General features: G+C 36.2%; 1 protein-coding gene across 9 annotated transcripts in view; it reads left to right on the forward strand.

Moving 5' to 3' along the window:
• Positions 1–26,332, forward strand: part of TJP1 (tight junction protein 1) — a 367,980-nt gene that overhangs the window by 272,903 nt on the left and 68,745 nt on the right. For all 9 annotated transcript variants that reach the window (XM_019460064.2, XM_053888779.1, XM_019460066.2 and 6 more), the window contains one exon: positions 14,677–14,733. In XM_019460064.2, coding sequence (XP_019315609.1) covers positions 14,677–14,733 — 57 coding nt within the window. The remainder of the gene's footprint in view (positions 1–14,676; positions 14,734–26,332) is intronic.

Genomic DNA, 26,332 nt, shown 5'->3' on the forward strand with positions numbered 1-26,332 from the left:
TGCTGTGTTCTCCAACTATGCTGTCCTCTTTTTGGTTCCTAGTAGAAGTTGCACTTTCTGCCAAGTTTCTGAGCTCCTCTCAGTGGCACTGTTTTCCTTTGTAGTACTTATTTAAGCCTATGATTATATATTCAGTTGTGAATTTTTTCCCCCCACTGGACTGTAAGCTCCATGAGAACAAAGGTCAATACTGATTGATTATTCACAGAACTTAACACAGTCTCTAGCGTAATAAACTCTCAAATATTATTTGAATGAATGAAAGAAGGAAGTACTTTTTTTCTACCCGGAAAGCTTCCCTACCTTCATCCCTCATTCCTCTAGCATCTGTCCCAGTTCTGTTCCTCAAGAACCATGTCCTGAGCCCAGAAATTAGATCAGAATTCTCTTTCAAGATCTCAGTACTTTCTCTTTGTTACACTACAATAACTTATATTATCTGTCTGCTGGTTATTTGATTAATATCTGATGTCCTTCCTAGAATTAGAATGGCCTTTTTAATACTCTGTTATTGACTCACTGTTAAGTCAACCTAGAAACTCCTAGAAGGTACTAGCACATCTCCAGATCTAGTTGCATTTTTCTAGGGAGGGAGCTCCTAGAGTAGTCAGTCCATGGAAAATTTACTTACCTCCCTGGCGTCTTGGTAGCAACATTCTTGGTGTAGGTTGTTCCTAGATCGGTAATTAATTTCTCGTCCCTTCATTAAGGAGTGCACTTGTTGTGATGAGCACCGGCTGTTGTATGGAAGTGTTAAATCACTATGTTGTACAACTGAAAATAATATTACACTGTATGTTAACTGGAATGTAAATAAAAACTTAAACAAAAACAAAAGACATACAGCTGGCCAACAGACACATGAAAAGATGCTCAACATCACTGATCATCAGAAATGCAAATGAAAACTACAATGGGATAATGCCTCATACCTGTCAGAATGGCTAAACTCCACAACACAAGAAACAACAGGTGTTGGGGAGGATGTGAAGAAAGGAGAAAGAACCCTTTTGTACAGTTGGTGGGAACACAAATTGGTACAGCCACTTTGGAAAACAGTATTGGAGGCTCCTCAGAAAGTGGAAAATAGAACTACCCTCCAATCCAGCAGTGGCACTACTAAGTATTTATATACCTAAAGAATACAAAAATACTAATTCAAAGGGATACCTGCACCCTGATGTTTATGGCAGCATTATCTATCATAGCCAAATTATGGAAACAGCCCATATATATCCAGTGGAATATTACTCAGCCATAAAAAGAATGAAATCTTACCATTTGCAATGACACGGATGGGACTAAGTGAAATAAACCAGAGAAAGACAGACACATAATTTCACTCATGTGAAGTTTAAGAAACAAAACAAATGTCCCAAGGAAAAAATGACTAAGAAACGGACTCTTAACCATAGAGAATTGATAGTTACCAGAGGGGAGGTAGATGGGGGGATGGGTGAAGTAGGTGGTGGGGATTAGGAAGGGCCCTTTGTTGTGATGAGCACCAGGTGTTGCATGGAATTGTTGAACCACTGTATTGGACACCGGAAACTATACGCTATAGTTTACACTATATGTTAACTGGAATTTAACTAAAAACTTAAAAAAAATTCTAGTCCCCTGAAGTTATCTTCTTTTTTTAAAGTGGAAAAATTTCAAAACCATTCAAAAGTAGATGAAGAGTGTAAAGAATCCCCACATCACCATCACCAGGTAGTTATCAAATTATGGCCAGTGTTAGTTCATTTATCCTTCCAATGCATTGTATCCTCACTCCCCCATTATTTTGAAGAAAATACCAGACTTGTCTTTTCATCATTATTGAGTATATATCTCTAAAAGATAAGAATTCTTTAAAAAAGAAGTATATGACTATTGTCACACTTTAAAAATAAATTCTAAATCCAAAATCCGGTGTTTAGTCAATGTAAAGTTTCCAATTGTTAAAAATACGAACTTTCCTTTTTAAATATATTTTTAAAAAATCAGGATCCAAACAAGGTCCTCCTGTTGTGGTTGTTTGGTATATCTACTGATAATCTTAGACTGTAAGGTCCCCCCCATGTCTCTTGGTCTTTATCTTCCCCGTCCTTCTTGTAGTTTTATTGGTGAGGAACAGTTTTGTTTGTCCTCTTAGAATTTCTTAATCTGGATTTTGATGCTTGCTTCCCCACAGTGGTTACAATGTTTCTCTGCCCTCTGTATTTATTAATTGGTGATATAGCTAGAGCAGTTCTAATAGAAATATGTGAGCCACACATGTAAAATAAAATTTTTATTAGCCACGTCAAGAAGTTAAACAGGTGAAGTGAAGTTAAGGGGTGTCTGGGTGGCTCAGTCTGTTGAGCATCTGACTCTTGATTTCAGCTCGGGTCATGATCTCACAGTTTGTGAGATCAAGCCCCACATCAGGCTCTGTGCTTACAGTGGGGAGCCTGCTTGGGATTCCCTCTCTCTCTCCTCTCCCCTGCTGCCCTTTACCCCACTCACACACGTGTGTGTGCATGCTTTTTCTTTCTCTTTCTCAAAATAAATAAATAGATAAAAACTTAAAAAAAAAACAGATGAAGTTAATTTAACGTTTTATTTCATGCATATACCAAAAACATTATCATTTTAACTATGATAGTACCTTCAGTTTCTCTTTCCTTGTCTTTCACAACCTTGACACTTTCAGTGAACACTGGTCATTTATTTTTTAGAATGTTTCAATTTGGGTTTATGCGATGATGTCTCATGATTTGATTGAGGTTGTGCGGTTTTGACAAGACTACCACAGACATAATGGCTTGTCTTTCTCAGTGGAGAAAGTGTCAGGAGAAAGTATGTCTGGTCTACTTCTTTTATTCTCTCTTCATTTATTAATTGGAATTCCTCTGTAAAGAAGAGTTGCCCCTTCATTTATTTATTTGATTATTTATCAGTATGCATTCACAGATAATTTATTCCATGGGTTACAATGTATTATTATTATTACTTATTTTGTTGCTCGTATTGTTAACAGCTTTGGCCATTGGAAGTCCTGTTTTGAGCACTTTTTATTTTTTATTTTATTTTTTTTAATTTTTTTTAACGTTTTATTTATTTTTGAGACAGGGAGAGGCAGAGCATGAACAGGGGAGGGTCAGAGAGAGGGAGACACAGAATCTGAAACAGGCTCCGGGCTCTGAGCTGTCAGGACGCAGGGCTCGAACTCACGGACCGCGAGATCATGACCTGAGCTGAAGTCGGCCGCTCAACAGACTGAGACACCCAGGCTCCCCACTTTTTATTTTTTTGGTACATGATTTATGTTGTATTTTCCCTACCCTAACCCTGGCTTCTCTCACTTATACAAGAAGACCTGATTCTTTTATTGGAGAATGGAATTTAGATACCTGGATCTGTATGTCCAATTGGTACGGCAGTGGTTGTTCCTTTCAGCAGTCACAACTAGACAGACACACAGGTTAGTTTTTTCCCCATCCTTTTCAGTTGTGGTATTCATTTGAAATGGGTTTATTTATTTTTTGAGTTTATTTATTTTATTTAGAGCAAGTGAGGGGTGGGGGAGAGAGAGAGAGAGAGAAAGAGAAAGAGAGAATCCCAAGTAGGCTCCGTGCTCTCAGCGCAGAGTCTGATGCAGGGCTCGATCCCACAAACCATGAGATCATGACCTGAGCCAAAACCAAGAGTCAGACCCTCAGCCGACTGAGCCACCCAGGCACCACATGGAATAGGTTTATTTGTTAACTCTGTGTATTCTATTTTGGGTCCCACCTCCATGACCATTCTTGTTGATTTTAATTATTTATTATTTTGGGGTATGTGAAACATTACTGTAGTTCAAAGCTGTACAAAAATATATGCACAGGAGTGTTAATTCTTCCTCGTTCCTACAACCCCAAACCCATTTTCTTTTCCTTCCCACCCCTTTCCCACTTAACCTTGTAAGGTAGTTCCTTTAGTTTCTGGTTTATCATTTCTATATTTCTTTTTCACAGAGGAGCAAGTACATGTGCATAATCTTACATTACCTTCTTTCTTACACGATGGGTAGCATACTATAGATATTCTTGTACTTTGTTCACTTAAAGGTATGCCCTTGAAGTTGTTCCATATCAGTTCATAGAGATCACCATTTCTTATAGCTGCCAATACTCCCATTGTATGGATGTACCATAATTTTTTCATTTACTAGCCCATATATAGTCATTTAGGTGTTGCTGATATGTATTTGCAACAACAAACGTTGCTGCAATGAATGACCTTGTACCTATGTCTATTCACATGTTGGAGGTGTATTGTAGAAGTAGAATCTCTGGGTCAAAAAGTAAGTGTTAGTTTTGTTAGGTATTGCCAAATTCCTTCCAGAAAGGCAATACTAATTCCCATTAGAAATGTAAGAGAAAGTCTGTATCCTCACAGTCCTGTGAACAGACTGTGTTGTCATGTTTTATATTTTTGCCAGTTTGATAGGTGAAAAATGGTATCTTGGAGTTATTTTAATATGCATTTCTCTGTGAGTGAGTTTGAACATTTTTTCAAATATTTGAGGACCATTTTAATATTTTTGTGTGAAGTATTTTTTTTTCCTTTTTTAAAATGTTTCTTTTTTTCTGCATTTCTTTCTTTACATATTAGAGATATTGGCCCTTTGAGGTATATTTTGCAAATATTTTCTACCAGGCTGTACCTTGTCTTAAGACTGGTTATGGTGTTTTGTGTGTGTGTGTGTGTGTGTGTGTGTGTGTGTGTGTGTGTGTGTGTGTTTTGGTCATGTGGGCTTTTTTTATGTACCCAGGGTTATTTTATTTCCTAAGAACTTTTAGTTATGGTTAGAAAGCCTTTCCCTACACCAGCCTTAAAGAATTCACTTGAAGGGTGCCTGGGTGGCTTGACAGTCAGTTGAGTGTCTGACTCTTGTCATGTCATCATCCAGAGTTGTGGGATCGATCCCCATGTGGAACCTGCTTGAGATCCCCCCCCACCCCCACCCCACTGCCCCTCTCCCCTACTCACATTCTCTCCCTTTAAAAAAAAAAAAAAACAACAGGAATTCATTTAAGTTTTCTTCTAGTACTTTATGGTTTTATTTTTTACATTTAGATCCATAATTCTTTGGGAGTTTATTCTTATGCACGATGAGATATAGATCTAATTTTATGTTTTTTCCTAAATGACTGCCCAGTTTTTCCAACACTATTAATAAGTGACATCCTTTATACCAGCGATTTGACAGGTTACCTTTCTCATATCCTAATTTGCCATTATTTACTTTGAGCTCTATTTCTGGATTTTCCATTTTATTCCACTGGCCTATATGTCTAATCATGCACCAGTACCACACTTTTAATTATAGAAGCCTTGTAGTATGTCTTAATTAATTAAGAGCTCTTTAACTGATAGGGCCAGTTACCCCCTGGGAGTTTTTCTTTTGCAGTGTTTTGGTTTTTTTGTTTGTTTGTTGTTGTTGTTGTTGTTTTAACCTGTTGTTACAGTCAAATGAAAACATATTGTATGTGTTCTTATGTCTGGCTTCTTTTGTTCAACATTGAACAACATTGTAAGATTCATCCATATTGGTTTGTATAATTGTAGTTTATTCATTTCATGGCTATATAATACTACATTGAGTGAATGTTGTAAGCCCTTAGCAATTCTGTTCTATTAGGCTGTCTTTATTGATAAGAATTCTTTGTGTATTCTGGATATGAACACTGTGTTGGATATATAGATATTAGCAGGTTATTTTTTATTTTTTGACAACAGATCAAGTTTATTAAACTCTTATGCGTCTGCAATTAATGTTACTTTAAAAACTCAGTTTTACATGAAAATAAATGATGTTGCTCTTTGTTGTGTATGGGAAAAGTCCTAAGTTTACCTAAGTGGCTTGCATTAAAACTGATGTATTTACTCCATTTCTGTTGAACTTTGATCAGTTACTGTTGCCCAGTTCAGTGGTAAGATTTTTAGCCTGGAGATGCCTGATTTTATTAGAAACAGGAGGGAGTGCCCTGATGGAGTGTGCCTAAGGAAGTCTTAGCAGTTGAAACACAGCTTGTCACCTTTTTGCCTTAGACTTTTTGTGACTCGTTTAAAGCAGTTTTAGGGTTTAAGGTGAAGGAAGAAGGCTAATTTTAAAGAAATGTGACCTGTTGAATCTGCTAATTTGGTCTGTTTTTCATTGAGTGCTTTGTTGTGTATCATGTTTTCTCATATATCTTTAGAAACCAAAAAGATTTTTTAAAGTTTTTTTATTTTGAACTAATGTTAGAGAAAAGCTTTAAAAATATTGATTTGCTTATAATCCCTCATCCTATATGTTTTATATAACCATAGAACAGTTATCAAGGATAAGAAATTAATATTGATAAAATAATAAAATAATATTAACCAAACTGCAGACTGTACTCAACTATTGCCAGCTTTTCCTCTTTCTGTTTCAGGATTCCACATTGCATTTAGTTCTTGTTGGTGTCTTGGAATCTGCAACAGACTCTCAGTCTTCCCACTGTGTTTTATGACCTTTATATTTTTGAAGAGAATTGATTTATTATTTTGTAGAATGCCCCTCAATTTGCTTTGCCTGATATTTTCTTTTATTAAATTAATTAATTAATTTATTTATTTATTTTAGAGCGCAGGAGCAGGGGACAGGGGCAGAGGAGCAGAGGGAGAGAGTGAATCTCTAGCAAGGCTTCATGCTCAATGCAGAGCCCAACAGGGTTCAATCCCACGACCCTGGGATCATGACCTGAGCTGAAATTAAGAGTTGGACACTCAGCCAACTGAGCTACCTAGGCACCCAATCTTTTTTTTTTTTTTTTTTAACCTTTATTCTTATTTTTATTCTTCTTAAGAATGCTCCATACCCAAGGTGGGGCTTGCACTCACAATCTGAGATCAAGAAGTGCATACTCTACCGACTGAGCCAGGCAGGCATCCCTGTCTGATATTTTCTTACCATTAGAATGAGATGATGCATTTTTGGCAAAACACTATAAAAATCTTGATGGGTCTTGGTGCATCATATCAAGTGGTTTATAATGTTAGTATGTATTATTGGTGATGTTTACCTTGATCACTAGGTTAGGGTGGTAATTTTCCACTTTGTAAAGTCACTATATATTTTTTTAATTGATAAATATTTTGGAGGAGGTAATTTGAGGCTCTGCTAATCCTGCTGCTTCTCAAACTTTCACCCACTAAATTTAGCATCTATTGGTGGATCTCATCTGCAACAGTTTGTGGGGTTTGGCTGATGGTAATTTTTGTTTCCCTTTTTCCTTCCCCATTTGTTAATTGGAGTTCCGTTGTAAGGAGTGCTGTCTCTTTCTTATTTATTTGATTATATTGGTATAGGCTCAAGGATATCTGTTTTCTTCTATGGGTTAAAATTGAATAGTATCATTATTTACTTGGTTGCTCAAGTTATTCCAGCTTTGGCCATTAGAAGCTCCCTCAGATTGGTTCCTGTGTTCTTTTGACAAACTTTCTTTCTTTTTTTTTTTTTTTTTTGGCAGTCCCTTAATTTCTGGTATCACATGATATTCGAGGTTCATTTTATATTTTCACCCTGAAAGCAACCACTTCTCCAAGGATTCCTGATTTCTTTTATTAGAGAATCATATTTAGAAATTTAGATCTTCATGATGGTGGCTGTGCTCATTGCAGTGGAGGTTTTTGTTTGGTTGCTTCTAGGCTCTTTCAGCAGCTAGAGCTAGGAAATAGATGTATGTATAGTAATCTGTGCATATGTACGTGACTCTTTCTGTATCTGTGTGTATAGATGTCTAAAACCAAGGGTTTGTCCTGATACTTCAGATTCCAATCTTATTTATAACCTTCCTCCTTTTCTTATTTATAACTTTTTTCTCCCAGCAGTAGAGATCCAGCTTTCATTATCTACAGTGTATTTGCTTCTTGGTTTACTTCTGATATACATACAAAATAGTTTCAAACTTATACCCATACCTCCAGGAGAAAAACTAGGCTACAGAATTTCTATACAATTCTTTTTGTCTTTGGCTTTACAGCATTCAGTCAGGATACTGTTTTAAAACTACAGTTTCTTACTTGTGTTTTCTCCTTGGCTTTCTTCATGTGATCACATTATTCATTTATAATACAGTTAGATTCATACTTGTTATTATTTGTATTCCATTTTGGATAATTTCCCATATCTCCATATCTGTGTTTTAATGTGTGTGTGTTTTGTTTTGTTTTGATATGCAAGGGTGTGTGTATATATATGTATATATTTACATACATATAGATATATATTTATAGAAAGAATACTGTGGTTCTGAGAGTCAGAGTTACACAAAAAGATACACTTAGAAATATCACTCCATAGTCCTCCCTGCCACTTCAGTCCCTTTCCCCTTTCTACCTGAAAAGAATTCGAAGTCTTTTTATCCATCTTCAGGCCATTAGAAAATGTCTACCTAAAAATAGTTTTATTTTTGATAACTGGAAAGCACTCACAGTTTTCTAGAGTGTCTGTAACTGTCCCAGATGAGAAATTGTCATTTTTAATGTGCATATAATGGTAACTTAGTTAAGTTGATATCCTTTCACATTGATCTTAGGACAGGGCAAAGATTTATTTATAAACTTATATTTTACAGAGACCTCCAACTTTGATCAACCAAAAAATTCCATTTATACTTTATGTCTTCTAGCTGTTAACGTCTTCTAATCATATCTATCATCATTTGTCCCCTAAGTTGCCAACCAAAGAGTGGACAAAATAAAGTATTTGAAAATTTAACTCTTGTTGAGTATAGTTGGGTGTTAGCTACTAAATTTTCTTCCTTTCTATGGAGACTGTCCTCCAACTGTCATCCAAGTCAACATCTATTGAGAGACTGCACTCTTACTTTGATCATTATTTGAATTCTTAAGCTTAGTAAATTCTTAACTTGTATTTGAGAAGTTTGTTGAATCCCTGAGTGTCTCCAAGATCTCTCTTCATTTGGCTTTAGATTTGTCTTTTTTACTACTTGAAGGACAGTTTTTACTACTTCTTGGACATCTCTATTTTGAGAGTTCACATGACAGCCCTTCAGATTAATCCAAATGCTTATCTTCCCTATTTTTTAACACATACTCTAGTCTTTTTCTTTGTATTTCATTTGTGTATCAGTGATCACAGTTGAAATTAAATACTTAATTGATAAGGCCAAAGAGGTCAGGGGTCATCTATCTGTTTTATTCGTTAAAACTTAGGTTGTATTTTTTAAGTTCCTGGCTCAGCCTGATCTCAGTAGATGATCTTGCATTTTATTTTGGGTGGAAAATAACTCAAAACAAAACAAAAACACTTTGGAGAGCAGAATTCAGAAATAATTCAGTGTAGCAGCTCTGTTCACAGGACTCCAGAGAGAGCACCTTCCTTTACTACTTGATTTTCCTAATGGAGGACAGCAAGTTGTCAAGAGTGTTCAGCTGCCTCATTTAAGAGATAGTACTGACTAAACTAGTCTAGGTATATATTTAATATTTAAAGGTCATAGCTTCCATTTTTATATTTTGTTTTGGTGTACTCTCCGAGCAATAAATGATGTTTTGTGTTAGCTCATTGGTTTTCCTCTATCCTCATTGGCTGTTCCTTTGGTCCCCCCCCCCCCCCCCCCCAAATACGTGTAGTCCACAGGGTCATCTTAGTCCTTGCGTAATTGGATCTTTTCTCTTGGTTTCAACACTACTTTGTTGATTACTTCTAGATCCTTATCTACTCGCGATCTCAGTCTTGATCTTCAGCCCTGTATATTTAGCTTCCTATTGCCTATATCTCTGCTTCAGTATTTCCACAGGCACCTTCCATTTAGGATGTCTAACACTGAATTTATAATCTTTTCTTCTTCCTGCTTTTCCACTCAGCTGTCCATCTAAAGATGCCAGTTGGCCATCTTTAGCTTCTCCCTCTTTACATCTTAACTTTCTAACTGGTCTCCTTACCTCAAATCCATCTTCCACAGCCTTCAGAATGAGTTTGGGCTATGTCATGTGATTATCTGAAATTTCTTAGTGTTTTCCCACTGAGCTTAGAGTCCTTAGCATTATATTACAAGGCCTGTTGTAAAGGAACTTTTGCAACTTCTCTTTTTACCCTTTCCTCATCCACACATCGTACAACTCAGCCATCCCACAGCCAACTTTATGTGCAGCATCAACAACCTTGCTGATGTGATGTTTCTTCTGAAACTTGTCTCCCCAGTTTTTTTTTTCCTGATCATTCTCCAAGCTTGAACTTGAACATTGTTTTCTCAGGGACTCCTATCTCTGATCTTCACAGCAGGCAGAATCTTCATTCTCTTCTACACCATGTATGTAGTGTTATAAACTTTCTCCTTGAGCCCTTTAGAGAGGAAGAGGGACCTATTTTTGGCCTCCACACCACTTGCATATCTGATAAATATTTGTTGAATGAATGAATGAATGAATGAATAAATAAATGAATGGGTTGCTTTTAAAATTACAGCTATAGCAGTAAAATTTAACTGACTATAAATCCTGCTATGTATCTAGATAATGTTAAGGAGTAAGATTTTTCCTTCGTTTGTAGAATAGTTGCCTTATTTATTGTTTTGGATTTGGTTTTCTCCCAGTTATAGGTCCATCTTGTTTTGTCAGTTTTTGTGTCCTCCTGTCTATTCCCCATTTAATCTGTAATCATCCCTAAAGGACAGCAAAACTGCCTAGAATGGGGATCTGAAGTTTTGGCAGGAAGCCCTTTAGAGTTGGTGATCTGAGTAGTGTCTTTGCCAGCTGGATCTTAGAACAAAGAAACCAAACAAACTCTTGGCAAATTCTGAAATGCAGCTTTTCGCTTCTTCAGAAATTGTGATTCTAGTCAGTTGATACCGACTTAGAAATGTACTCATAACTCAGAATCCAGTAGTCACAATTTGCAGTCACTCCTGATGTCTGCAGTACTCCACTAATAATTGAATTTGCGGCAAGTTTGAAATTGGAATTATAATTGGACTACAATTAGAATTATAGTCCAATAGAATTTTGGAGGTAGGAAGAACCTTTTACTTGAGATAATTTCATCCAGTTCTTTAATTTTATAGGTAAGGAAACTGAGGTCACCTATCCAGTATGGCAGATTTGGGCTCTGATCTCAGTATTTCTCATCTAGTTCATTTTCCGTGTAACAGCATCTTTCCAGGTTACTAGGGAATAATAGTGCTGGTATTGTGCTTAAAGGAGTAACACTTTTTCTTTGGTCTCCTAAAGCCCAGGGAATGAGACTGTAGATTTCTCAGAAGATCCATGTCCAAGTTATGCAGCTTTGCATTGTTTTTAATAAACGAGAAGCAACTTTACAATAAGGATGTTGAGTTTAATCATCATGTATTTGTATAGGTAATAGATGAACTTGATAAAACATTACAGAAGGGGTCATAGTGAAAACGTAAGGTACTCTTAGGTATTCTAACAAAAGAAACCTTCTGTCCCCCTTTTTCTAAAGCATCAAAATTCTGTTATTAGTGAACTTTTTTTTTTTCTTTTAGTAGCGCTTACAAAAATAGTGTTTAATAGGGGTTCCTGGGTGGCAGAGTGGGTTAAGCATCTGACTCTTGATTTGGGCTCAGTCATGATCCCAGAGTCCTGGGATTGAGCCCTGTGTCAGGCTTCCTGCTAAGTGTGGAGCCTGGTTAATTAAGATTTTCTCTCCCTCTCTCTCTCTGCCCCTTCCCCACTTGTGCATCTGTGTGCACGCGTGCACTCTTTCTCAAAAAAAACCCAACAGCACGAAAGTCGTGTTTATTAGTATAAAAACTGTTTCATATCACTTTTAGCCTTCAATTTTGAGTGATTTACTGTAAGACCCCCCCACGCCCACTTTATTATTATTTTTGAACATAGTAAAGTCAAAAGAATTTTGCAATGGATGCTTGAATCCTGACAAATAAGAGTCTTCCATTATATTTGACTATATTTGCATTATCATAAACCCATTCATTCATCTATCCTCTTCTCTATTCATTGAGAACTCCTTGTAAGGTCTACCTGGTAATGTAAACAAACATGGATAGAATTTGGCTGCTTCTGCCACTGAAGGAAACCAAAGGCTAGAGAGTGGAGAGGAGAGGACATGCTTCGTGATTTAAACTAGGACTACATTTTGTTGTTGTTTTGTGGTTTAAGTGGTAGGATTGGCAAGGCATAATAACTCATTCATATTGTGGATTAAATTGGTTTAATGTGCTGGTCAAGAGCCTGATTAATCACCTTTTTTAAATGTCTCAATCTCTATTGCATACGTCTCCCTTGTGATAAATCAAGCTAATAAGGCTATGTTTGGCTTTAACAGAGAATGAGCGATTACTACCCTTTTTTGGGAAGCCATTGAGTTAGTTGAGATGTGTACTTTTCTGATCCGTCCAAAGAAATATTCATTTTGATTGGAATGCCAGACAGTTGTTGTAGTATTTTTAGTTTTTCCCTTATCTGAACAAAATTAATTTCTCTTACTGAAGTTTTCTTCAGGCTTGTACATTAAGACCTTACCAACAGATCCCTTACCAACAGTTGAATAACTATTTTTTATAATTAACAATAAAACAAAATAATTTCCTTAAATATTACTTGGTTTCCTAAAACAAAGTTAATAAATATATTTGAAGTTTCCAAGGGGATTTGGTGAATGTGGTTTAAAATACACTGGCAGTTTATTCTGATTGGGAATAAAGAAAGGAAAGCAAAAAGATACAATACCTAATGAAAAATGTTCTTCCTAATCCCTTCACTTTGAAGATGATCAGTGTTAACACTTTGTGTCTTTTCAGCCTCCTTTACTACTTACGTTTAAAATTAGAATAACAATATATGTTGTTTCATAACCTGCTTTTCCCTCCTTAACATTAAATGAATTCCTTGTTTGATTAATACTCTTTTGGAAAATGGAAAACTTGTGGTGATTAAAATCATATGGAGGTTGATAAGCTGCTTCATACCAAAGAATATGTTATCAAGGTACTTGTCTGTTGTCAGATCACTTTCCCTTTGCACTGATATGAAAGGGATTGAAAAGGCAGTTGAAGCAATGCTGCTGGTTAAAGTGGATTGAGAATAGATGAGTTTAGAGCCATGCAAGCAGTTCTCATTTTTAATAAGTCAGCTAAGATTGGACAAACTGGCAATTATTGCAGATATTTTTATCATGTATATTTCAGTAGGACTCTCGATGTTTAGCAGAATTACTCCTATCATCGTTACTTCACATTGATGGAGGAATTTTTTTAAATACATTAAATCCTGGTCAGTTTTTGTGAAAAAACAAAACAGCTTTGTTTCTAGCAGAGTTTCATTAAAGGGAGGTTTTGCTGCATTTGATTGGAAGATTGAAACAAAACTCTGGTAAGGTTGGTAGTTCTTATCTATGGGAGTGAACAGAGAGATCCTTTCTCCCTCTTTTTTCATCTGGCAGGAAAGTTAATCTAGTTGCTTTGAATTTAGGGAAACAGGCTTTCCTTACAGGGATTCATTTTCTAAAGTGGCATTAATCTTCGATTAAAGATGTTGTGGGAAAGGAGAAATGGGTCCATGGTACCTTGATGGGCATATTCTCACGATGCTAAATGACAGCAGTGTGATAAAAGACGGATCTCACTTGTGAAATCAGCATTTCTAACAGTGGGTAACCTGTGATGTTCTGAGAATGTCATGCTCAGCATTCTCCCCTTCTACCCAGCTTTTTGTTAATTCTGGAAAGGACTTTGTTAAAAAAAAAAAAGTTTGTAAATATAATATATTTTTAGTAACCCCAGTTCCATAAAATGGTAACATTAAAAGAGACTGAATTATTTAAGCCTCTAAGAGCAATTAACCCAATTTCTAAGAAATTTTTTTTCAATTCTTTAGTGCTAATGCCTTGAATAGTAACTTATTTCCCGCTTTACTAAGAGGTTCTTGACAGGAGGTGAGCCTGAGCTACACTGTGGTTTGAGTAGTACCTGGATTGAAGGTGTGTTGGTTTAATTTAATGGTGATTCTTGGGGGTACTTTGTAGTTAATTTGTTTTTTTGTTTTGTGTGACCACGATACATATACTAGAAAAAACTTTTTTTTTTTCTTTTTACTTAAGGGTTATAACCAGAGCTTGAAAAGATAATTCTGTAGCAAAACTGAAACTAGGTGGTGCAGTAGTGTTTAACTATGTGATATTAAAGCAACCAATGTCCAAACATATCTAATGGTCTTATCTAGTTTCCGGTAACATGTATATTTATACTTACTGAGTTAAAAAGTATTTGACTTTTCCTTCCTTTGCACAGTTACACTGCGCAATGCTTTTTAATGTTTTATGTGTCATCAGATATTTAAAATAGTACTATTCCAACTTTTATTCTTTTCTGTCTGATGTTAAGTATAAAGTTACTACAGAATTAGCTTGAATGCCAGTTTGAGCTGACATGAAATGAGTGTAGAGCAGCATCTGTCCAAATTAAGTTAAAAACAAAGGAAGTTCCTGTGTGTAGTTTCCTGTCTCTTACAACAAAAACAAAAAGCAAACAAAAGCCTTCCATAATTATTAAACTCTTTTCAGAATATCTAATATTAACAGCATGAATTTTGGTATTTCAGTGTGCGAATTGTTTGCTGGATTATCTCACTCACTTTATTAAAGACATTTTCTTAACAGAGAAATGATTTGTTTTTCTTTTCCTTTCTCAGAACACAGCAATGGAGGAAACAGCTATATGGGAACAACACACAGTGACGCTTCACAGGGTAAGTTTTCTGTTGCAGTAAATACTCTGTGTATAACTCAGGATACTGGCAGCTTTGGAAAACAATAGAGGAAAGCCAGATGTCAGGAAGTCAGAAGAAAGGGGAAAAAACTTTTCTATATTCCTTTGTTTAAAATTAGAGTTGCAATAAATTCTTTATTAAGGTTAGAGGTGAACATGATTACTTTTTCATATATCCTTTTGGTGATTATTTGTATATTTGGTTTATTTTATTCCTGACTTGAGAAAGTAAGTGATTTATTTTTAAAAATTTGAATCATCAGATAGAACACATTGCATGTTGATATAAACTGTAAACTCCTTCAGACTTTCTGAATATATGTGCAGGTATTATAGGGTTAAAATCAAACCAGATTGTGTGAGTAATAAAACCTTAAAAGATATTTTTGATTTGAAACATGTAGATCCAAGCTATTGTTTAAGCAGTTGCAGATGGACAGAGAGCAAATAGCAGTAAGCTGGGTAAGATTAAGAGCTTTGGGGGCCCCTGGGTGGCTCAGTCAGTTGAGTATCTTTGATTTTGGTCATGATCCCAGGGTCATGGGATTGAGCTCCACATCAGGCTCTACGTTGAGCATGGAACCTCCTTGGGATTCTCTTTCTCCCTCCTCCCTTGCACTGGTGCATGTGCACTCTCTCTTTCCCAAATTAAAAAAACCAAGGGGGGCACCTGGGTGGCCCAGTCCATTGAGCATCTGACTCTAGGTTTCGGCTCAGGTCATGATTTCAAGGTTTCTTGAGTTTGAGCCCCCTGTCGGGCTCTGTGCTGCCAGCATGAAGCCTGTTTGGGATTCATTCTCTCTCTCTCTCTCTCTCTCTCTCTCTCTCTCTCTCTCTCTCTCTCTCTCCCTCCCTCCCTCCTCCCCCCCCCCCCCCCCCCCGTTTGTCTCCCTCTCCCTTCCTCCCTCTCTGCCCTTCCCCCACTTGGGCTGTCTGTGTCTCAAAATAAATAAACTTAAAAAAAGAAAATGAAAAAGAGCTTTGTGTCTGAATGAGACTGCTCTGAATTTGAATCCTAGTTCCTTCCTCTTTTCTTTTAGAAAGGAGTAAGTGATCTAATAACCCCCTGTTGGAGCCTGGGTTTTCATAGGTTTAAAATGGGGCTAATGGGACCTATTTATGCTTACCATGAAGGAAGTGCCTTCCATAATTCTCCCCAGTCCTGCTTTGAAAAGAGCTAACTCGGGGCGCCTGGGTGGCGCAGTCGGTTAAGCGTCCGACTTCAGCCAGGTCACGATCTCGCGGTCTGTGAGTTCGAGCCCCGCGTCGGGCTCTGGGCTGATGGCTCGGAGCCTGGAGCCTGTTTCCAATTCTGTGTGTCTCCCTCTCTCTCTGCCCCTCCCCCGTTCATGCTCTGTCTCTCTCTGTCCCAAAAATAAAATAAAATAAAAAAAAAAAAAAAAAAAAAAAAAACGTTGAAAAGAGCTAACTCTTCAGAATGAATAGAAAGAGATTAGAGAATATTTAAATACTTCACACTACTGTTTCTACCAGCTGTATCCATTACTAGGAAAATAGAAAGGGGTATGTAAATTAAGTTCCTGAACTCTGCCCCTGATTATCTTGTATATGTTTGAATCTGAACATAATAGATAATGGGTAAATTAATTATTAAAAAACAGTGATTTCAGATAAGATATGGTTGGCTTTTTTTTTATGTCTCCCTAAGTGGTAGAAGAAATCATTTAAGTAACAATAACCTTAACTTTTAATTGTTAAGGTTGAAATATGGCCACTCTGTTTGAAATGTGCTATTAGGTAGCATTTTTAAGTCAGATTAAACATGTTATAAAATAACTTCATACCTTATAAGTGTTTGGTTGTGATATAATTTTGTATTATGTGTTTTATTTTATCACATTACATTTTCTTAACACCTTTATTGCTTTTATTGGTATAATTTGCATATAGTAAAATTTATCCTCTGTGTACAGTTCTCTGTTTGATAAATTCGTATAGTCATGTAAGCACCAGCACAACCAAAATACGGAACTGTCCCATCACCTGAAACTTTTCTCTTGTACCCATTTGTCATCAACTTTGTTCCCCTCCCCCGGCACTTGGTAGCCACTGGTGTGTTTTTTTTCCATATAGTCATGTAAATGATTTCATACAATATATAGTCTTCTAAGACTAGCTTCTTATACTCTCAGCATTTACTTCTTATACTCTAAGCCTAATGCATTTGTGATTTCTCCATGACGTTGCTTTTATCAGTAGTTTCTCTTGTTGCCATTATTTTTAGTTCCTTATTGCTTGAGTATTATTCCATTGTATGGATGTAGAATTATTTGGATATTTTGCAGTTTTTTGTGGTTATAATTCTATATAGTGTACAGGTTTTTGTATGAACATAACTTTTCATTTCTCTTGGGTAAATATTTAGGAATGGGCTTGCTCTGAGTCTTATCGTAAGTGAACATTTACGAGAAACCACCAAATGGTCTGTACCATTTTGCATCTCCATTGGCTGTGTATAAGAGTTCTGTTGCTTTTGTATCCTTGTCAACACTTGATATTATCAGGGTTTTTTTGCCCCCCTAACTTTAGCCATTCTAATAGTTGTGTAGTGTGTTTGTCATTGTGGTTTTAGTTTGCATTTCTCTAAAGACTAAGGACATTAAAGTCTGTATGCTTGTCATCCATATATCTTCTTTGGTAAAATATATTTAAATCCTTTGCCCACTTTTAATAGGGTTGTTTGTTTTCTTAATATTGAGGTATTATGGGGGTTTTTGTTTGTTTTTGTATTGGTTGCAGTAAAATACACATAAAATTACCATCCATTCAAGTTCTTTGCCCATTTTTTAATTCGGTTATTTGTTTTTAGTTGTTGAGTTTTAGGAATTCTTTATATGTTCTGAATATTATTAGCTCCTTAGCAGATATATGACTTGTAAGTATTTTTTCTCATTCCAGGAATTGCCTTTCCCTCTGTTGATTGTGTCCTTTGGTGCACTGAGGTTGTTACTGAGTTTTGAGAGTTATTTATATATTCAAGGTACAAGTTATTTATCAGATATTGTTTTGCACATATTTTTCCCAGTCTACAACTTGCTTTTTTCCTTCTCTTAATAGTGTGTTTTGCAGAACATAAGTTTTAAATTTTGATAAAAGTCCAGTTTGTTAGTTTTTACTTTTATCAATCATGCTTTTGAGATGTTTTTGCTAAGCCCAGGGTCACAGGATTTTTTCTGGATGTTTTGAGTTAAATTTTGTGTATGTTATCACATGTGGGCAGAGGATTTTTTTTTTTTTTTTTTAATATGGATGTCCACAAACTTTTGGGCAGTTGTTTATGAAAACATTTTCCTTTCTTCATGAAATGCTTTCTACCTTTGTCAAAAATAGGTCTTTCCCTAGTCTGTTCTGTAGATCCTGTGTGCCTATCCCATCTGCCAGTCACTTCTGCATTTGTTATTATAGATTTATATTAGGTGTAGGAATCAGGTAGTGTGAATCCTCCAAATTTATTTTTTTTAATTGTTTTGACTATTTTAGTTCTCTTGCTTTTCTACACAAATTTTAGAGTAAGTTTGTCAAATAAAAAAATCTGAGATTTTTATTACATTATAGATTAATTCAGGGAGAACTGACAATACTGAGTCTTCCAAACTTTGAACATGATGTATTTTTCCATTCTTTTATTTTCTTATTACTGTTTTATAGTGTTCAGCATGCAGATCTTACACACATTTTGCTAGGTTTTTAGTTAAGTACATTTCATGTTTCCTGAATCTATTGTACATGGTATTTTTTTCATTTAAATTTTTGATTGTTCATATGTAGAAATACTATTGATTTTTTTTTTTTTTAATAAATGAACTTACAACTTTTCTTCTATGTAGTCATGGCATCTGTGAATAGAGGCAGTTTTATTTCTTCCTTTTGATCTGATCTGTATGCAGTTTCTTTTTCTTGCCTTATTGCACCAGCTAGGATTTCCAAAATATTATGGTGAGCAGACCTCCTTGCCTTATTCCTAATTTTAGATTAAAATATTCTGTCTTTCACCATTAAGTATGATGTTAACTGTCAGGTTATTGTATATGCTGTTTATGAGGTTAAGGTCAGCAAAGAGCTAAACACAGGGCTAGAACTCACGAATCGTGAGATCACGACCTGAGTCAAAGTCAGACGCTTAACCAAGTGAGCTACCAAGGTGCCCCGCCAGTACTTTGTTTTTACAAGTAGTGCCTGAGGTTAGGAAATGAGTATTCTTACTAGTTTGTTGGTATAATCATTGCCTTGCTTTTTGAATACTGAACAGTTTTGCATTCCCAAGATAAATTCTATTTGGTTGTGATTTCTTTTCCATCTTATATATTAATAGGTTGATTTGCTAGACTTTTCTCTCATATTGTTTTTCTCTAGTTTTAGTATCAGGGAAAGCTACTCGCCTCAAAACCAGCTGTTGGAAGGTATTTCTTCCTATTGTGTTTTCTGGTAGAGTTCTTGTACAGTTGATGTTACTTCTTACTTAAATGCTTGATAGAATTTAGAATTCACCAGTGTAGCCATCTGCTCCAGGAGGGATTTTTGTGTGTTGTGTGTGTGTGTGTGTGTGTGTTTGTTTTTGGGGGGGAAGGCTTTTAACTTTAAATTCAGTTTCTTTAATTTTATATAGGATTATTCAAGTTACATATCTCTTTATTAGTTTTTTGGGTAACTTTGGTAATTTGTATGTTTCAAAGTATTTGTCCCTTTCATCTAAGTTGTCAAATTTATGGATATAAAATGGTTAATATTCCCTTATTCTAATGTTGTAGGATCTGTAATAATGTCCCTTTTTTCATTCTGATATTGGTAATTTATGTCTTTTATTTCCTGGTCAATCTAGCTAGAGATTGAACAATCTTATTGATCTTTTAAAAAACCAGATTTTGTTTTCATCAATACTCTTTATTTTTTGTTTCCTTGATTTCTGCTCTTATTTTAATATTTCCTTTCTTTTGCTTACATTGGGTTTAAATTGCTGTTCCTTATATAATTTCTTTAGGTAGAAGCTAGATCACTCAAAACCGTAGAGATAATTTGGCATTATCACATGTTTGTTTTTTCCTCATACCTTTTAAGTGTAAATAAAAGAAGACACAGATCAGCTAAATTTGTTTCTCCTTTCTGCTGCTTTGCTTGGTTTTGTTAGGTTTTCAAATGTGGGGAAATGCTAAGTGATTTTACTACAGATCTGTATTTCATTAGCTCAGGTAAAGTAGGAAAAGATCTCGAATATTGAGAAAACAGAATCCAATTTTCTAAATGTGTTAGAAGTATCATACCAACTCGTGGTAGGTGTAATAATCAGGCAAGTCTGAGTTTTCTATTTAGAAGATGAGTGTGGTTCTGTTCTGTAGATGACCTCTTCTCATACTTCAGTTTTCTTTTGCTATGAGAAAGGTACCAGCCCAGGCGCCTGGATAGCTCATTCAGTTGAGCATCCAACTTCGGCTCAGGTCATGATCTCACAGCTTGTGAGTTCAAGCTACCCATGTCAGCTGTGCTGACAGCTCAGAGCCTGGAGCCCGCTTCTGCTTCTATGTCTCCCTCTCTCTCTGCCCCTAACCCACTCGCATTCTGTCTCTGTCTCTCTCCAAAATAAATAAATATTAAAAGAAAAAGAAAGAAAGGTACCAGCCCAGAAAAATGTCATCAGAAGATACATAGAGATGAGTTTGTAATTAATAATTCTTTGGTTTTAAACATGTTCACTGTTATGCTGGGAACATAGACCTGTGTTGCTTCTGGGCCTCATCACAGAGACTGTGACAGAATGGAAGTCTTCAAAGACCATCCCTCTAGGAATTGTTTTTTTATTGTTTTTCAGGAATTGTTTTTTGAAGGTTTTTAAAATTAGCCCTGTCAGTACAAATTGAGACATATATGCCAAAACATAATTCAGTTGACTTCATTCTCTGAGGCCACAGAACAGTACTTTCAAATCTGACAGTCTTTTGGTGTTCTGAGTTGATCCAGAGTAAGATTTAGACTATTTTAGAGCATTATCAGCACAATGTATTTTGAAGTGCTGGATGATAAGTAAACATTTTACATGTTGTAGACCATAAATTTGTCACAGCTACTCAACTCTACAGTTGTATTGCAGAAGCAACCACAGACAGTAGGTAAACAAGTGGGTCTGGTTATATTTCAGTAAAACTTTATTTACTTATTATTTCGGCCTGGAGGCTATAGTTTGCTGATAACTGACTTAGAGCAGTGGCTCTCCAGGTTTATTATAAAGAGAAGTCAACTTGGTCATCCCCCAGTGAACAGAGGTTCTGATTCATTTGGTTTGGAATGGGGCCCCTAATACGCGTTTTTAAAATGTTCCAGTTTGAAATGGAGGACGATGGCCTCTGGCGTCATATTTTTTTTTAGTGGGTTTTTTTTTTTTCATTAATGTTTGTTTATTTTTGAGAGTGGCGGGGAGTGACAGCGAGAGAGAGGGACAGGATTTGAAGCAAGCTCTCTGACAACAGAGAGCCTGATGTGGGGCTTAAACTCATGAACCTTGAGATCATGACCTGATCCAACATCAGACACTTAACCGACTGAGCCACCCAGGCAGTCCTGGCATTGCATTTTTAAGAAGCATTGACAGAAGAAGGAGAAAGTCATTCTCCTTGAGGTGAGCTCATGGGTTTTTGGCAATTGTGGTGAGTAAAGAAGATAATTTGAGGCTGTATGCTTTCGGCAATAACTTGTAGTATAGATACCGAGTATTGCCAAATACGGTCAAATCATGTTCTTTGACATCTGACAGTCAGTGATAAGAAAGGTGGAATTAACTTCTTTTGAAAGAATAAAATTACTGTGGACTAAAACTTAAAGTTTTCTCCTATTTATTGTCAAGAATAATATATGATATGCTTCCATATTGTCTCATCTGTTTGTGTTCTCAGAGGAAACTTTCTTCACCTTAGAATGCTAGAAACCACTGAAATCCTATTTAATATTCAAGGCTAAGTGATTTTTTGGTATTTCTCTCTATTGTAAGCGTAGAGAACAAAAACAGGCAGAACTCCTTGCCTCATGGATTCTGGTCTCCCCATTGAGCCTCAGTGACAGATGAATATATTCCTTTGGTTGTTGTCTATCCCTTCTCCTACTGCATTATAATTTTCTCAAGGGTAGGAAATCTTAATCAATTTCCTATCCCTTTGGTGCTTGGTACTTGGTTATGCCCAATAAAACTTAATTCCCTAGAAGGCCAGCCTGTTCAATAAAGTCACTCTTAGGGAAAGTCTGTATAGCAGCATTGTCCAGTAGCAATACAATGCAAATGCAGACCACATCTGTAGTTTAAAACTTTTTAGTCTTCACATTAAAAAATGTAAAATACAGGTGAAGTTAAAATATTTTAAACACATTGAGTTAAATAAGATTATAAAATTTTGTTTAAAATGTCATTTTCTATATGTGCTCAATATTCAAAACTTGGTAAACTTTTCTCATTCTGACTCTTACACAACCAATGTACATTTTGCAATTTCAGCACAATTTCAGGTAAGACTAACCATGTTTTAAGTGCTCACTCATGATGTGTCTAATGGCTGTCATTGGGAAGTGCAGGTCTGTAGCTTGAGATGCTAATGGCATTCAGAGGGTCCTGTGTTCTACCCCTCTTGCCACCGTGACCCACCTACACTTTCTTTAGCTTCAGATGTTCTCTCTTAGAAAATGCATATGTATTTTTATGATCCTTTGAACAATTAAGCAAATTCTTATTTAGGAATTTAAAGGAATGAGTTGGTCATCTTTTTTTATTTTCTTAAAAAGCATTATTTAAAGATTATCTGAGTATTTGTATATTAAAGAATTAAGGGTAAAAGTTGAAAGAAAGGAACCTAGTTAGGAGATATTCTAAGGGTGAGCAGTCAAATGTGTCAGCTAGTGAGGTGACTGAATAAGAAGTAAATTTGGAACAAGGTGCCAAGACAGTACGGTGGGGGGAAGTATAGTCTTTCTAATACATGCTACACTGATACATGCTACACTATGGATAAATGTTGAAAACATTATACTAAGTGAAGGAAGCCAGTCAAAGGACCATATATTGTATAATTCCATTTATAAGAAATGGTCAGAACAGGTAAATAGAACATAGACTAGTGGTTGCTTAGGGTTGGGGACATAGAGGGATGATGGCTATAAAGAGGTAAGGAATTTCTTTTTAGGGTGATGAAAATGTTGCCAAATTAATTGTGATGGTTGTACACCTCTGACTACATAAAAACATTGAATTGTACATTTTAAAGGGTGAATTTTATGTTATGTGACTTACATCTCATTTAACTTGTCCCAAGTTGAGCAGGTGGCAGGGGGAGGGGGAGAAATCCTTCATATCTGGTAAGTAGCACCAAATTGGTATAAGATGGGTATAAAGTAAGCATTTACACTGATGTAAACATGTAAACTAAGGTAGGCTTGTATTAGCTGATTGAAGGCCATTGTTTACCTTGGTAGAGTGCATTGTAAGTGTTTTGAACTCTTCATTTTAATGTTCTGTGAAGAAGGTGTTCATAGGAACACAAAGTAAACTGAGTGTCAGATAGGTCTTGTGAAATGCTGCATAAAAGCTATAACTTGAGCCCAGGTCATTGGACTTAGCATGTAATGCTTTTTCCATTTATATGTCAAATTAATTTTAAATTTTAAAAATATGTATGGAATATAATTTCTGAAATTCAGAACTCCTATAATTCTATCACATAAGCTACCTATACATGCAATAAATAAAAAGAAGTAAGTTTGGTAAGGAAGCAGCCCAAGTTTGGGTCTTGTTGTTTTTTGGTGTTTTTGTTTGTTTTTTGGTGTTTTTTTAAGAGTAGAACATAGGTGGCGAGGTCCAGTTTTGTGGAGAAAATGACAGTTTTGGAGAAGAGCAGTTGGAGGTGTCCTGTAAGAAGCTGGGAGTAAGAAAATAGAATAGGAATTACAAATGGAAGCTACAGATTGAGAATCAGAATTGTTAGAGAGTGTGAGAATAAATGGGGACACATACACACACAATTTGAGTAGCCAGGGGACTGTTTAAGGACACAAAGATAAAAAGGAACCAACCTAACAGTCAAGATAATTTAAGCAACATTCTGAGAACTACCAAGATAGGTAGAAAAACTGCTTTAAGGGTCTTTTTTGATCTCTGTTTTTTAAAGCTTAATTAATTAATTAATTTATTTATTGAGATCGAGAAAGAGATAGAGAACATGAGCAGCGGGGGAGGGAGAGAGGGAGACAGACAGAATCCCAAGCAGGCTCCATGCTGTCAGTGTGGAGCCCTGACATGGGTATTGATCTCATGAATGGTGAGATCATGACCTGAGCTGAAATCAAGAATCGGACACTTAACTAGCTGAGCCATCCAGGCACCTCAGCACTAACTAATTTTGAACAGGCCTTTAAAACCTCATAGAATCAAAGTGTATCAGAGTTAATAGAATCCTAATCTCTTTTAAGTGAGGGAACTCAAGTCCACAGAGGTCCTACATAAAGTCATAATCTGAAAGTAGTAGAGGCACACATAGGACCCCTGACCTTCTGCCTTCGTTTGTAAAAAGGAAGTTGAATCAAATGATTGCTGACAATCTATTTGGTTTTAAAATTCTGTGATCCCAATGTCCATTGGGAAAACAATTAGAATAGGTTTCATAGAATTTTTTTTTGTTATTAAATTTATTTATTTTTGAAAGACCGAGTGGGGGAGGGGCAGAGAGAGGAAGGCACAGAATCCAAAGCAGGCTCTAGGCTCTGAGCTGTTAGTGCAGGGCTTGATGCGGGACTTGAACTCATGAACTTTAAGATCATGACCTGAGCTGAAGTTAGATGCTTAACCAGCTGAGCCACCCAGGCGTCCCAGGTGTCATAGAATGTTGAGGATTGATTGGAAGAACAAGTGGAGAAGAGTTAAACTGTAATTGGCAAAAAAAGTTAGGAAAGATTAAGTTAGCTGATTGTAAAAATGTGGCATGGAAAGCCAGGAGAAAAAATAGACAGTAACAAGGGAAATCTGTAACTAGAGAACTGGGCATCTTTAAAGAGAACAGAGAAGAAGGGCGCCTGGGTGGCTCAGTCAGTTAAGCATCCAATTTCAGCTCGAGTCATGATCTCATGGCTTGTGAGTGAGTTCAAGCCCCGCATCAGGCTCTGTGCTGACAGCTCAGAGCCTGGAACCTGTTTCAGATTCTGTGTCTCCCTCTCTCTCTGCCACTACCCCATTCTCGCTCTGGCTCTCTCTCCCTCAAGAATAAATAAACATTAAAAAAGTTTTTTTAAAGAGTACAGAGAAGAATGTTTGGAAAAGAGATTATCCAGATGTTTCTGCAGCTAAGTCAACTTTTAGGAACTACTCCTCCCCTCACCTCCCTTTTTTTTAAGGAATCAAAAAATGCTTTAACACACATGACTGGGCAAACCTTTTCTGTAAAGAGTCAGATAGTAAATTATTTCAGCGTTGTGGGCCATAGATAGGATCCCTGTTGCAACTACTCAAGGCAAAAGCAGTCATAATGATATATAAAGGAATGGGCATGGTTAATGTTCAGTAAAACTGGACAAGAAACTGAACAGATTTCAGGCCTCTTATCATAAATTCAGTTTCCCTACCAGGCAAAGATAGAAACATTTAAGCTGTTGCTGCTCATGGGTGCTATGGTCTCAAAAGGATAAAATATGGTGAAAGTACAATTCTTTGATTCTCTTCCATCCAAAAGCTATAACTGTATATGTGTGTGCACAAATACATGAGATTGTATGTATTCTCTTTAATCCCTTCCCTCACCACCATAATAAAAAACATTATCTGGACATTTTCTCATGTAAGCGTGTAAAAGTCAGCTATCTTTGGGCACACCTACAAAGTGTTTATTGTAAAAATACAAGAGAAAAAAATGGACTAATTTGGTTTCTTTTGAAAATCCCTTGGGAAGGCAACCATGTTAGTCATTTAGTAAGTCCAGTACAGAGCATATGATTGTGAAGAATAATAATCATTCTGCCACTGGCAATTTTGATTACTGAACACAATGATAAAAATTTTTACACATGCTATCCTTATTCTTCTCCCCATTTAAAAAAAAGATTTTTACTATATGTAGCTCATATAGCTATTACATACTTTAATCCTTTCATCCCTTAATCCTCATTTAATCTTAGAAGTAAGTATATATTTAATGCTTCTCACCAGTGCTCTCTATGTGTCTCTTATTTTGATTGTCAGAAAGTCATTTTCTATTAGATTCTTAAGGAAGATCATGAAAACGGTATTCTCTCTTTTTGCATGTTTATTAGCTCATGTGTGCCTTTTATGCTTTCCATTCTGTCCATTCTAGTGGATGTAAAATCCTTGGCTTACTGTTTCCTTTGAGTATTTTATTTTATTAAAAAAAATTTTTTTTGAATGTTTATTCATTTTTGAGAGACAGAGACAGAGCACAAGAGGAGGAGGAACAGAGAGAGGGGGAGACAGAATCCAAAGCAGGCTCCAGGCTCTGAGCTGTCAGCACAGAGCCTGACGCAGGGCTCGAACTCACAAACAGTGAGATCATGACCTGAGCTGAAGTCTGACGTTTAACTGACTG

This window comes from Panthera pardus, unplaced genomic scaffold (genome assembly GCF_024362965.1).
Source record: "Panthera pardus isolate Hobbes unplaced genomic scaffold, ASM2436296v1 HiC_scaffold_24, whole genome shotgun sequence".
Taxonomy (NCBI): Eukaryota; Metazoa; Chordata; class Mammalia; order Carnivora; family Felidae; genus Panthera; species Panthera pardus.